Below are 10,888 nucleotides of genomic sequence, written 5' to 3'. Positions count from 1 at the left end.
TATAGATGAATATACTTATTTTGATTGTCAAACCAGATTTTTTTTGCTATTTTTTTATATCTAAGGCTTAATGATAACTTTTTACGTTTCCACTAATTAGTCTTTTTTTGTTTTGTCCTTAATATAGGGCAATTTATAGAGTTATACCTTGAAACATTTAAAATTAAAAACATTTCCTTTCATATTACAAAGAAATAGGCGAAAATGCGATAGAGTCGAGTTTAATCACCAAAATAATTTTCTCTAACCGTTGGTGTGATTATAAATGTTCAGAATTACTAGAATAAGTATAAAGAGCATTTAGAAAACTTTTTAAACTCACTGCTTTCATACTCCCAGTTTTTTTTTTATTGTATTTGTTTCTGATTCTACTTAATTTTAAGATTTAAAACGATATGGCAGCGCTGAATTGTTTGTTATACATTTTGAATTTTTAAATTGATTACCGTTTGACAATAAAAATTATGGTTATGTTTATCTATGGTTATGTTGTACCTGTATTACACATCGTAAAGATGTGATGTGTAAAAATAAGTCTTTTTTTAATTTTCTGTAAGAATGAAGTTAATCAATTCTTGTTTATAGTTTCCTAATAAGCTTATATGTTAATGAAGTTGTTTATTATTCATTTTTGTGACGGAATAAGTTATTTACTGCAGTATGAATTCGAACGAAAATTTGATTTCGTGCTCGATTAATTTAGAATGGCAAACGCCCCAAGGAACGACTGGACGAAAAATTGCATATAAAAGTGGTCATGTACGAATAATTCGTAATGAGTTTCGAAAAATGTTCATTGAAATTGGAACAGGCAAGTCAACAGCTTCAACTAAACTAGAAGTTAAAGGAATAGTGGTTCACAATAAATTTATGAATGATGGGAAAGCATCTATTAAATTTCCTGAAGAGCGTTGTACATTATTTCTTTCTAATGCTCCCCCTTCGGCACTAGTTGGATTTTTAAAAACGATATTTGTGAAAATGACTGGAGAAAAAAACATTTCGAATAACAACCTTTCTTTGAGAGCTCAGTTATTGAGCAATAAACCAAGGTCATTTGAAGAAATAAGTCCTGTTACAAATGCTGAAATAGACAATGCCAAGGAAAAGTTGTCTAGAGGTACTGATACTACACCATCACCTTCAAGCAGGAAAAGAAAAAAATCTGAAACAAATCATGATCATAAAGCACCTGCAGCTAAAAAACTGTATGCACCATCTCCTCTTCCTAATCAAGAATTAACCGATGAACAAAAAAAAGTCTTGGATGCTTGTCTTTCAGGAAGAAATGTTTTCTTTACTGGAAGTGCTGGGACAGGAAAAAGTTTTCTCTTGAAGAAAATTATTGCTGCTTTACCACCAGATGTAACTTATCCAACTGCATCTACAGGTATACACATATTTTATTTTAATTTTTGTATTCTAAGTTTAAAATACCAGATTTACCGTTATTTTATTGTTGTTAGATTATGAATACAAAGTGTTATATATTAGAACACAATTAATTTCAGCAATAACTTATTATGTTATTATTGTATAGGAGTAGCAGCTTGCCACATTGGGGGTACAACATTGCATCAATTTGCAGGAATAGGTTCTGGAGAAGCAACTTTAGAAAATTGTTATGATAAAGCTTCAAAACCAGCAGCTGCAAGGGTCTGGCGACGTTGTAAACACCTCATAATTGACGAGATTTCTATGATTGATGGCAATTTTTTTGAGGTAAGATGATGTATTTGAGATAATTCTTTATAAAGTAATTTTACTTTGTTTAAAGTAGTTTAAATACCTATGTGTTACAAGCAATAAATTTCAGAAAATAGAAGCAGTGGCTCGATACATTCGAAAAAATGACAAACCTTTTGGTGGCATCCAGCTTATACTCTGCGGTGATTTTTTTCAACTTCCTCCTGTTGTAAAAAAGGATGCAAATTCCAAAATTCCAAAAGTGCGTTTTTGTTTTCAAACCCCCGTGTGGAAAAAATGTATCCAAATAAGCTATGAGCTAACTCAGGTTCACAGGCAAAATGATATGAAATTTATCGACATCCTGAATAATATTCGTGTGGGGAACATAACTTCGGAAATTTCAGAGAAACTTTTGGCAACCTCAAAGCAGGTCATTGAACAAAATGGAATTTTAGCAACAAGATTGTGTTCTCATACCCAAGATGCAGACAGCATCAATCAATCAAAATTAAGTAATCTTCCTGGTGACTCTAAAGTATTTGAAGCAGAAGACAGTGATAAATCGATGTCTTACATTTTAGACCAACAAACTACAGTACCTTCAACATTAGTATTGAAAGTTGGCGCTCAAGTAATGCTTATGAAAAATATAAATATCGCGTCCGGTTTGGTAAATGGGGCTCGTGGTGTTGTGGCAGGTTTTCGGGAGGGGCTCCCAGTTGTCAAGTTTCGTAATAACAAAGACTATGTAGCAAAACATGAACGTTGGATGGTGAAATCCATACACGGAGGTACAATTATTCGAAAACAGATACCGTTAAAACTTGCGTGGGCCTTTTCTATTCATAAGTCTCAAGGTTTGACTTTGGATTGTGTGGAGATGTCTTTGTCCAGAGTTTTTGAAGCTGGCCAAGCCTATGTGGCTCTTTCCCGAGCGCAAAGCTTAGAAACTTTGAGGGTTTTAGACATGAAATCTTCACAAGTTTATGCCAATCCTGATGTTCTCAATTTTTATAGGCGTTTTAAAGAACAACTGGATATCACGGAATATATTGCATTAGGAACGAAAGAAAATAAAGGTAAGAAAGTGCAAAAACTTAAATCAAATGTATGGCTTAACAAAAAACCACTTGTTTGCATATCTTAAGTAAATTTTATTATTTTTTAATGTGGGTATTTTTAAAGCACAAAAAATGCATTTTGTTTTTTTATTAAATTGTCATCATCCAATTGTTTAGCTAAGTTATGAACAAGACGTTTTAGTTCCCAGATAGTTTCTTCTTTTGTAGCAATTGTGATTTTTAATTCGCTAATTTCTTCTAAAAGGCTATTTCGATTTTCTTCAGAAGCTTTTGAATTTTCGTTTAACCTGCTGTTCAGAATTTTCATTTCAGTTTTAAGTAGTTCAATGTGATTTTCTTTTTCTTTTAACGTTTCATTGAGTTTTTCTGCAAAATATATTTTCAGTTCGTCATATTCTTTTTTAAGATTATCGAATGAGTCCAATAAGCTAAGATGTTCGTGTTCAAGATTTTCTGTGGCACATTCTTTTAATTGCAAGTCGTGTTTTAATTTACCCAGTTCCGCAATAAGATTTTTATTCTTGTGTTCGTTATCTAAAATCGTTTGATTTAGGATGTTTTTCTGTTCTTTTATTTCTTTAATTTCAATTGCCAACATTTCTTCGTGTTTAACGATATTTTTAATTTTTTCTTCTAATTCTAATATATAAGAACAATTATTTTCGTTCAAACACTTCAAGTCAAGTTTTTCTTCTATGAGCAATTTGACTTCATTTCGTAAATTAGTATTTTCCTTATTAGTTTCCGTTTCACTTAGTTTGATGAGTTCAAGTTCTTTTTTAAGTTCCTCCAACTCTTCAGTACAAACCTCCAAACGCCTTTTTAAATCATCATTTTCTTCTTGCATTTGATCAAGAATGTTTTTCGAATTGTTATTAACTTCATTTTCTTTGCTTACCTAAAATATGTGAATTTGTAGTTTGTATACATTCAAAAATATGTACATAGTTTAAATATTGTAATTATTTGCTTTACATACCCAAGTATATGATTTACTGCTCTTTTACATAAAATAAAAATTTAAAAACTGTGTATACAGAATTGAATACAAAAACAAAAATTATTTGTTTATCTCATATCCCTTGTTATGAGAGTGAAAACAACAAGACTTTAACTATTTTACTGTTAAAATAAGCTTATACCTGAGATAGTTCATATAGTAATGAGTGTTGTGTGGTCATCGCGGATTCAGTTAATGGCATTTTTGAAAATAAATCATCTTCGCTGCTTGTATCATGAAGAAATATAGAGCTAGTCGAGTTATTTTTCAGTGGGGAATCACCAGTTGCAGCCTTTAATTCCGCATCTACAATATTAAAAAAATTCATCGTAGGTATGAAATTTATTAAAAAAAAACAATGATGAATTTTGTGTAAGCATAGTTATTTATTATAAAAGTTTTTCTGAAACAATCACACTTCATCCTCGTAACCGTATACCTTTACATTTTGGTTGACGTAATTTGTCTGACTTTTGTGGAAGTGGAATTGTTGGTCCTGATTCTGGTTCACCGACTAATCGATATTTCTTGAAAAATGTCGATTCACTTTGTTTCAGTTTGGGATGAAAAGATATCTGATCATTGTTTACCGTATCATTTTCTTCGAGTTTCTTCTCGAACGATGAGGAAGTGTTTGAATCTAAAGGTTTATTTATTTGACTGGGAGTTTTGCTTAAATTTGGACTGACCGGATTCTCAAGCATCTCTTTCAATTTCGGACTGTTGAAAACTTTTGCCTCGTGGTGTATGAAAGCGGTAATTGGAGAATTTGGAAAACGATTCGATTGCTGTTTTTGATGTACTATATGTAGACCACTATTTGGTGTGTTATTTAAATTTTTTGTACCTGAAGAACTTGAGATTAACGGGTTAGGTGGAGTTGAAGGAATAATGTAGGTTTGAGACAACTGTCCTCGTAACAACTTTTCCAGGGTAATTTTTTCCACTTTGAGACCCTTAAAAGAAGAAATTCAACTACTAAACCACGAATTCTTAATAGGGTAATTTTTACAGTATAAAAAATATGCATTTGCATGTATACAATGTTTAGATTTCAAAAGATAAATTATGTGATTTTTAATTAGTGAAAATTCAAGTCACCCAATCAGAATACGAATTTATTTTCTGTATTACAGTTTAGCCCGATTTGCTTATTTTTAGCTTTCATCAAGAAAAATCCGTTCTGTTTGGTTGATTATTTTGAGTTTCTTATTTTATATTAGCTGATAATAATTGGTAAAGTACTGGAACAAAAAAACAAAAAGTTGAAAAAGATCCCGAACCACTTTCGACAGACTTTATAATAAATCTTTTTCATGTTTACATTTTAATTTTTATTTTATACTAACGCTCAATAAGTAATATACAATTGTTCATAAATTACGCAAACAACCCTCCCGCTCTTCTCCGAGCGTGCAGACATTATACTGTTGAGAGGGAGTCATAAAAACAAGTTTTAATTCTCTCTTTCAGAAAGATCGAACGACAAAATTTATTTTACCGTGCAATTAATTGAAAAAAATCAGTAAGAATTAATGTATGTAACAGAGAATGAAATTCTGTATTTGCATACAAATATGGCTTTCTTTACAATTAGAAACAACTTTTTACTAGTGGGATGTATATTTGATGTAAGGGCAATGTAATTTATAAAAATAAAGTTTATTTCCTATTATTATCAATAGAACGAAATATTTTGTTTTGTATGTAATAGATTTTCTTATACATCTCTCAAACAGTTTAATAATGGTTGCGTATGTAATTTATTCTTACATTATTAATAACTGAAGTCTATTAAAACAATACTTACTTCGTTTATTTCAACATGATGTTCGATAATTTGTTGATTTTCTTTTAATTTTTCTTGCATTTCGAGTACAGCTTTTTCGAGAGACGCTATGACTGCTTCTTTAAAATCATATTCCGTCCGCATCTTAATGATGGTCTTTTCTTTTTCCAGTTCCCTGTTTCTTGCCTGTTCTAACTTATCTTCTAACTTTTGATTCTAAAAACACAACAAAAACCACTATTACAGAAAAAAATTAAAGTAAGTAAAAACAAATGGATTCTTTTACTTCTACATTATTGTTGGTAAAGTAAAATTACATTACATCAGTAACGAGTAAAATAAGAATATCACAACGTAAGCTATATGGCAAAATGCATTGTGCTGTTCAAGACCTAAGTTATCAGATCGAACGGTTGACAGCTGTGCCTTCTTTCTTTTTCTCTTTGAATTTTCAAACGCAAATTGTATGCAGTATCGAATAGCATACGCTTTGATCTCCCTAACTTCCGCTTATTCTTTTCTGTTGTATCCACGAAGTTACTCTTATAGTTCCACATACGCACATACCGAGTAGTACGATATTATATATCAAAAAGATGCTGCTATTTGATAAAGAAACATGACAAAAATGTTAATCATTAAGTTTACCCAAAAGAAACACAAAATGAAATCGATATTTCAATTTGTTCCCTTTTAAAAATAACGCAGTAATGAATAATGAACACCCTGTACTTCCTGTATGACGTCATAACAATACATTCACAATTACACGTAAAAACACAAAAGAAAGCAAAAATGAAATAAAAAAACGTAAATGTATTTGTATTAATCATCATTAAATTCACAAAGAACGATGTTTACCTCTTGTTCTAAAAGTTCAAGTTTTTGCTTAATATTTCCATTTTCTCTTTCAACACATGAAAATGATTTTTCAAGTAATTCAATTTTTTTAGTTAGTCCTTGAGAACATTCTCTTAGCTCCTCATTTTCTTTTCTCTCTGCGTGAAGTTGTTCATTCAAATGTTGTTCTCTAAAGAAAGTTATATAATGAAATAAACGATTAAAAGGGTTACAATAAAATTTTAAAATAAGAAACCAATAAGGGAACTTACGCTAATAATTTATTATTAATTTTTTTTAAATCAGATTGCAGTAACTCATTATGTTCTTCACTAGCAGCTAACTGCGATTTAATTAATGTTAATTCTTCTTGAAGTTTTCGATTTAGATGTTCCAATTCATGTGTAGCCTCCTGCAAGCTAGCAATTTCTTGAAATGCTGTAACAGGTATAACGCTCGGGTCTTTAAAATTAAAATTTTTTAGTTCTTCACAATTATTAAATAGAAAAGGAAAGGCAATAAATAAGATGAAGTTTAAGAATTTCAACATCATTTAAACATCTTAATTTATAATAAGTCTAACTTTCATTTTTTGGTACAAGTATGTAGAAGTAAAAACTTTTTTAATACACTTAGCAATTAAGATAACGAAATCTAGCAGATTTATTAATTAATTATTCAGATCAAACTACCAATTTATTTAAGTATAGTAATAAGTATCTGTTAGATGATCACTCTTAGAACCAGTCACCTAATAGTACTTACATACTAATGGTCAAGAAATTAAAATTTTTAAACTTTACTTTATGTATTGCTTAAGTACTGTTTATATTTTGAGTTAAAATACTTATTACACATCTACACAGTCCAGACAATACAAATATTTTAGCTCAAGAGACAGATATTGGCAGCAAAAGCCTACATTTTCATTGTTTCTATAGTTAAAGAAGGCAAATTTATAATTATGAAATTTTTTACTGTGATTTTTCATAATTTGTAAAATGTTATAAGGATAGGAATACAATTACTGTGATTTTTTTCACAGCAGAATTTGACTCTTACTGTATACTTTTATAATAATTAAGTAATAACATAAACCAGTGAACTGGCTTAAAAAAATAAATATTTTTTTCTCTGGGTTTAACTGCATTGATTTTAACAAAAATTTAATATGTTTTGGATAGCATAAAAAGTTTAAGATCTGTCTTTAAGAACCAATTTGTGTAGAAAGTGTGTTTTACCAACAACACAACAAATAAATCATATATCTTATTTATTTTTACCATTCCCCAGACTAGTAGATGATGCACCAGACAAATTTAACAGACCAGATTCAGCATTGCTTTTAAGAAATTGACTGCATGGTCCATTTTCAGTTGATGAAAACTGATGAAATGAAACAGCCTCAAGGTTCCTGAGAACATAATTTATGAGTAAATCCAATCAAAAGTAATTACCAATAAATAATACTAACCCTTTTTTCTCAGGACTAATGCTCATGGTTTTTATTTTTGATATCCATACCTGCATCTTATGAAAAAACTGTTCCTCTGTTATTAATGGATTATCATTGTTAGGATCTAAACAGTTCTTTAAACACATCAATTCCATCCTACAAAATTTACTAAAGTTAACTATGTTAATCAAGTTGCTTATTATTTTCATTACCACTACCAACATGTATGAATATGCTATTATAATATACTAAGTAAATAACACTATTAACATAAAAAAACACTAACAAGCTAAAAAAAGAAAAAAATGTAAGAAGTTCTTACGTATTATTTGATAAGAAAGGTGTCACAAATTCTATCAAGCTTTGTGCATGTGCTGAACCAACATTTTGTTTATCACAAGACAAAAAAATATCCTTTAGTGCGACACTACAAAGCTGCCCTTCTACAAATACAACATTATCCAAATAAACATATTAATGTCATCTTTAATTACAACTATTGTTTATACCTTCTCCTGGGGAATCTCCCGCTTCTGTGCCTGTAGGACACTTACTATCACCACTGTCGTTTGCCATTTGTGAATTTTGAAAATAAATAACTAATAATTTTAAGTTACAAAGTATACCATGTGCAAAACAGTAAACACCTACAAATATTTCTATGTATATTTACAGAAATTCTCGATATTCAACAAACTCACCGCTGTTCAAATGATGTAAACTATTCGAAGTTGACAAACGCACGCGCAGTTTAATTCACGTGCTATATTTTACATTGTTGCCAAAAAAAAAATAATAGTATAAATAAATTATTGTTCTATGGTTTTATAGGAATTCTTGAAATTTTCTTTTTTCACTTCTTATAAAAGAAAAGAGTATTGCTTAGGACCCAACTCTTCACTTCGAAATTTCAACTACTTCCCATCAGTCCAAATCTTAATCCTACTATGGATTTCGACCATGAAAACCTATTTTTTTATATTATATATTTTTTTTTTAATGTTTTGTAAGAAGTGAATACCAATTATAATTTATTTCTGTCGTTAAGAGTGGCAATAGAGACACATTTATCATTATTTGAAATGCGAGCAACATTATCTATGGATACTACCTGATAACTCCTATCTTTAACTATAGCTGGGTAATAACCATAGATAATAGATAATAACTAATAACCCTAACGACCCTAACCCCTTAGATTTTCGTTTTGTAAATGTTTTGCAATAAGCAGCGATTTGTTAATAACAATAAGTAGAAGTTAACTGAAAATGGTTGTAAAAAGCAAACGTAAAGCAGATGAATCTGCTTTAGTTCCTGTAGTGAAGAAAACCAGAAATGAAGTTGCTACAACTAGTAACAAAAACAAAGCTGTTGTAGAAGTTGTAAGTTAAACTTAAAGTAAATTATTTTCCTCTATTATTTATTACAATAACTTATTACTATTTTAGACAACAACAAGAACTTCGAATCTTTTTTCGCCAATTATGCTCTTAGAAGGACATGAAGGGGAAATATTTACTGTAGAATTTCATCCTGAAGGACAATACTTAGCTTCCTCCGGTTTTGATAGAAAAATTTGTACGAATTATGTTGTAAGAAATTAACTTCTCCCTTTATTACAATTATTGTTTTAGTTTTGTGGAATGTGTATGGAGAATGTGAGAATATTTCAGTCTTAACTGGACATACAGGAGCAGTAATGGAACTTCATTTTACTCCCGATGGCTCACACATTTTTACTGCAAGTACTGATTACACCTTGGGGTTGTGGGATATTTGTAGTGGTCAAAGGATTAAGAAATATAAAGGTCATACTACTTTTGTAAATACAGTTCAAGGTAAATTTATAGACATATACATATTAGAATGTAAAAAGTAACTTCCTTATTTATTGAATTTTTAAGGTGTGCGAAGGGGTCCACAGACATTAGTTTCTGGAAGTGATGATGCCACAATTAAGTTGTGGGATACTCGAAAAAAGAATTTTGTCAATTCCCTAAATGCGTCTCAACCTGTAAGCATAATGTTATTTTAAATATGTAGCTCTTTAAAATGTTTTATTATATTAGGTAACTGCTGTTACATTTAATGATACAGCTGAACAAATATTCAGTGGCAGTATAGATAACGAAGTAAAAGTGTGGGATGTAAGAAAAAATGAAATTTTATACACAATGAGGGGTCATACTGATACTATCACTGGTGTATCTCTTAGCCCAGATGGTTCATACTTACTTACAAATTCAATGGATAATAGTTTAAGGATTTGGGATATTCGTCCATATGCTCCACAGGACAGGTGTATTAAAGTGCTTACAGGTATAATATAAATTACTTTGTATTGAATTGAAAAGAAGCTTTTTCTAATTGAAATTGGTACCATCAGTCCACAAAAATTACCTATTTTTCACAATGTTTTTCTTGAAACTCATTGCTTAACTTAAAAGTCTGGAACTCAGAATTAGTATTTATTTATCTTAAATAAGAAAAAATGTATAGTATAGTTACATTTTTGAACAATTTAGGTAATCAACACAATTTTGAAAAGAATCTACTAAGATGTGCTTGGTCATTTGATGGAAGTAAAGTAAGTGCAGGATCTGCTGATAGATTTGTTTATATTTGGGATACAAATAGTAGAAGAATATTGTACAAGTTGCCAGGCCATAATGGCAGTGTTAATGACGTAGATTTTCATCCAAATGAACCCGTTATTGTGTCTGGTTCGAGTGACAAACAAATCTATTTAGGTGAAATTGAAAATTAATGTATAGAATAAAGATTGAATTAATTGTATTTATGATAAGTGTATACTTGTATTTCTTTTTATTAAAATTATTAAAATAAATCAACTAAACACTCGCCATACATGTAATTCTGTGAATTAAATATATTTTTAGACATTTCAATAATTTTTCTAATACATAAAGGTAATAAATAAATCTTTGGAAACCATTTAAAAAATAAACTTACCACGTTTATCTTCTGCAAAGCTTATTGGCTTTAGTTTTTAAAGGACTAAGGCTAATAAG

At 29.9% G+C, this 10,888-nt stretch overlaps 3 protein-coding genes across 3 annotated transcripts in view; 2 read left to right on the top strand and 1 right to left on the bottom strand.

The window, feature by feature from the left end:
• Positions 1-8,849, bottom strand: part of LOC108743220 (putative leucine-rich repeat-containing protein DDB_G0290503) — a 37,143-nt gene extending 28,294 nt beyond the window's left edge. Inside the window, exons 1-11 of the mRNA XM_025978307.1 lie at positions 8,558-8,849; positions 8,366-8,503; positions 8,179-8,299; positions 7,875-8,012; positions 7,684-7,814; positions 6,673-6,838; positions 6,422-6,590; positions 5,582-5,776; positions 4,619-4,727; positions 3,914-4,077; positions 2,889-3,669 (exon numbers count right to left, since the gene is read on the bottom strand). Of these exons, the coding sequence (XP_025834092.1) occupies positions 2,889-3,669; positions 3,914-4,077; positions 4,619-4,727; positions 5,582-5,776; positions 6,422-6,590; positions 6,673-6,838; positions 7,684-7,814; positions 7,875-8,012; positions 8,179-8,299; positions 8,366-8,432 (2,041 nt within the window). The 5' untranslated portion in view covers positions 8,433-8,503; positions 8,558-8,849. The remainder of the gene's footprint in view (positions 1-2,888; positions 3,670-3,913; positions 4,078-4,618; positions 4,728-5,581; positions 5,777-6,421; positions 6,591-6,672; positions 6,839-7,683; positions 7,815-7,874; positions 8,013-8,178; positions 8,300-8,365; positions 8,504-8,557) is intronic.
• LOC108743225 (ATP-dependent DNA helicase PIF1) lies at positions 495-2,897 on the top strand. Its single transcript, XM_018478703.1, has 3 exons — positions 495-1,390; positions 1,541-1,722; positions 1,817-2,897. The coding sequence occupies exons 1-3, from the start codon at positions 661-663 to the stop codon at positions 2,834-2,836; spliced, it is 1,932 nt and encodes a 643-aa protein (XP_018334205.1). The 5' UTR covers positions 495-660; the 3' UTR covers positions 2,837-2,897.
• Positions 8,850-9,035: 186 nt separating the features above from the next.
• Positions 9,036-10,638, top strand: LOC112903962 (U5 small nuclear ribonucleoprotein 40 kDa protein-like). The gene is made up of 6 exons (XM_025978337.1): positions 9,036-9,238; positions 9,305-9,434; positions 9,491-9,694; positions 9,761-9,870; positions 9,926-10,175; positions 10,382-10,638. Exons 1-6 carry the CDS (start codon positions 9,125-9,127, stop codon positions 10,621-10,623), a joined length of 1,050 nt encoding a protein of 349 aa, XP_025834122.1. The 5' UTR covers positions 9,036-9,124; the 3' UTR covers positions 10,624-10,638.
• The last annotated feature ends 250 nt before the right edge of the window (positions 10,639-10,888 follow it).

The sequence above is a fragment of the Agrilus planipennis genome, unplaced genomic scaffold (assembly GCF_000699045.2).
Source record: "Agrilus planipennis isolate EAB-ADULT unplaced genomic scaffold, Apla_2.0 scaffold224, whole genome shotgun sequence".
Taxonomy (NCBI): Eukaryota; Metazoa; Arthropoda; class Insecta; order Coleoptera; family Buprestidae; genus Agrilus; species Agrilus planipennis.
This window is presented reverse-complemented; position numbering and strand designations above follow the sequence as displayed.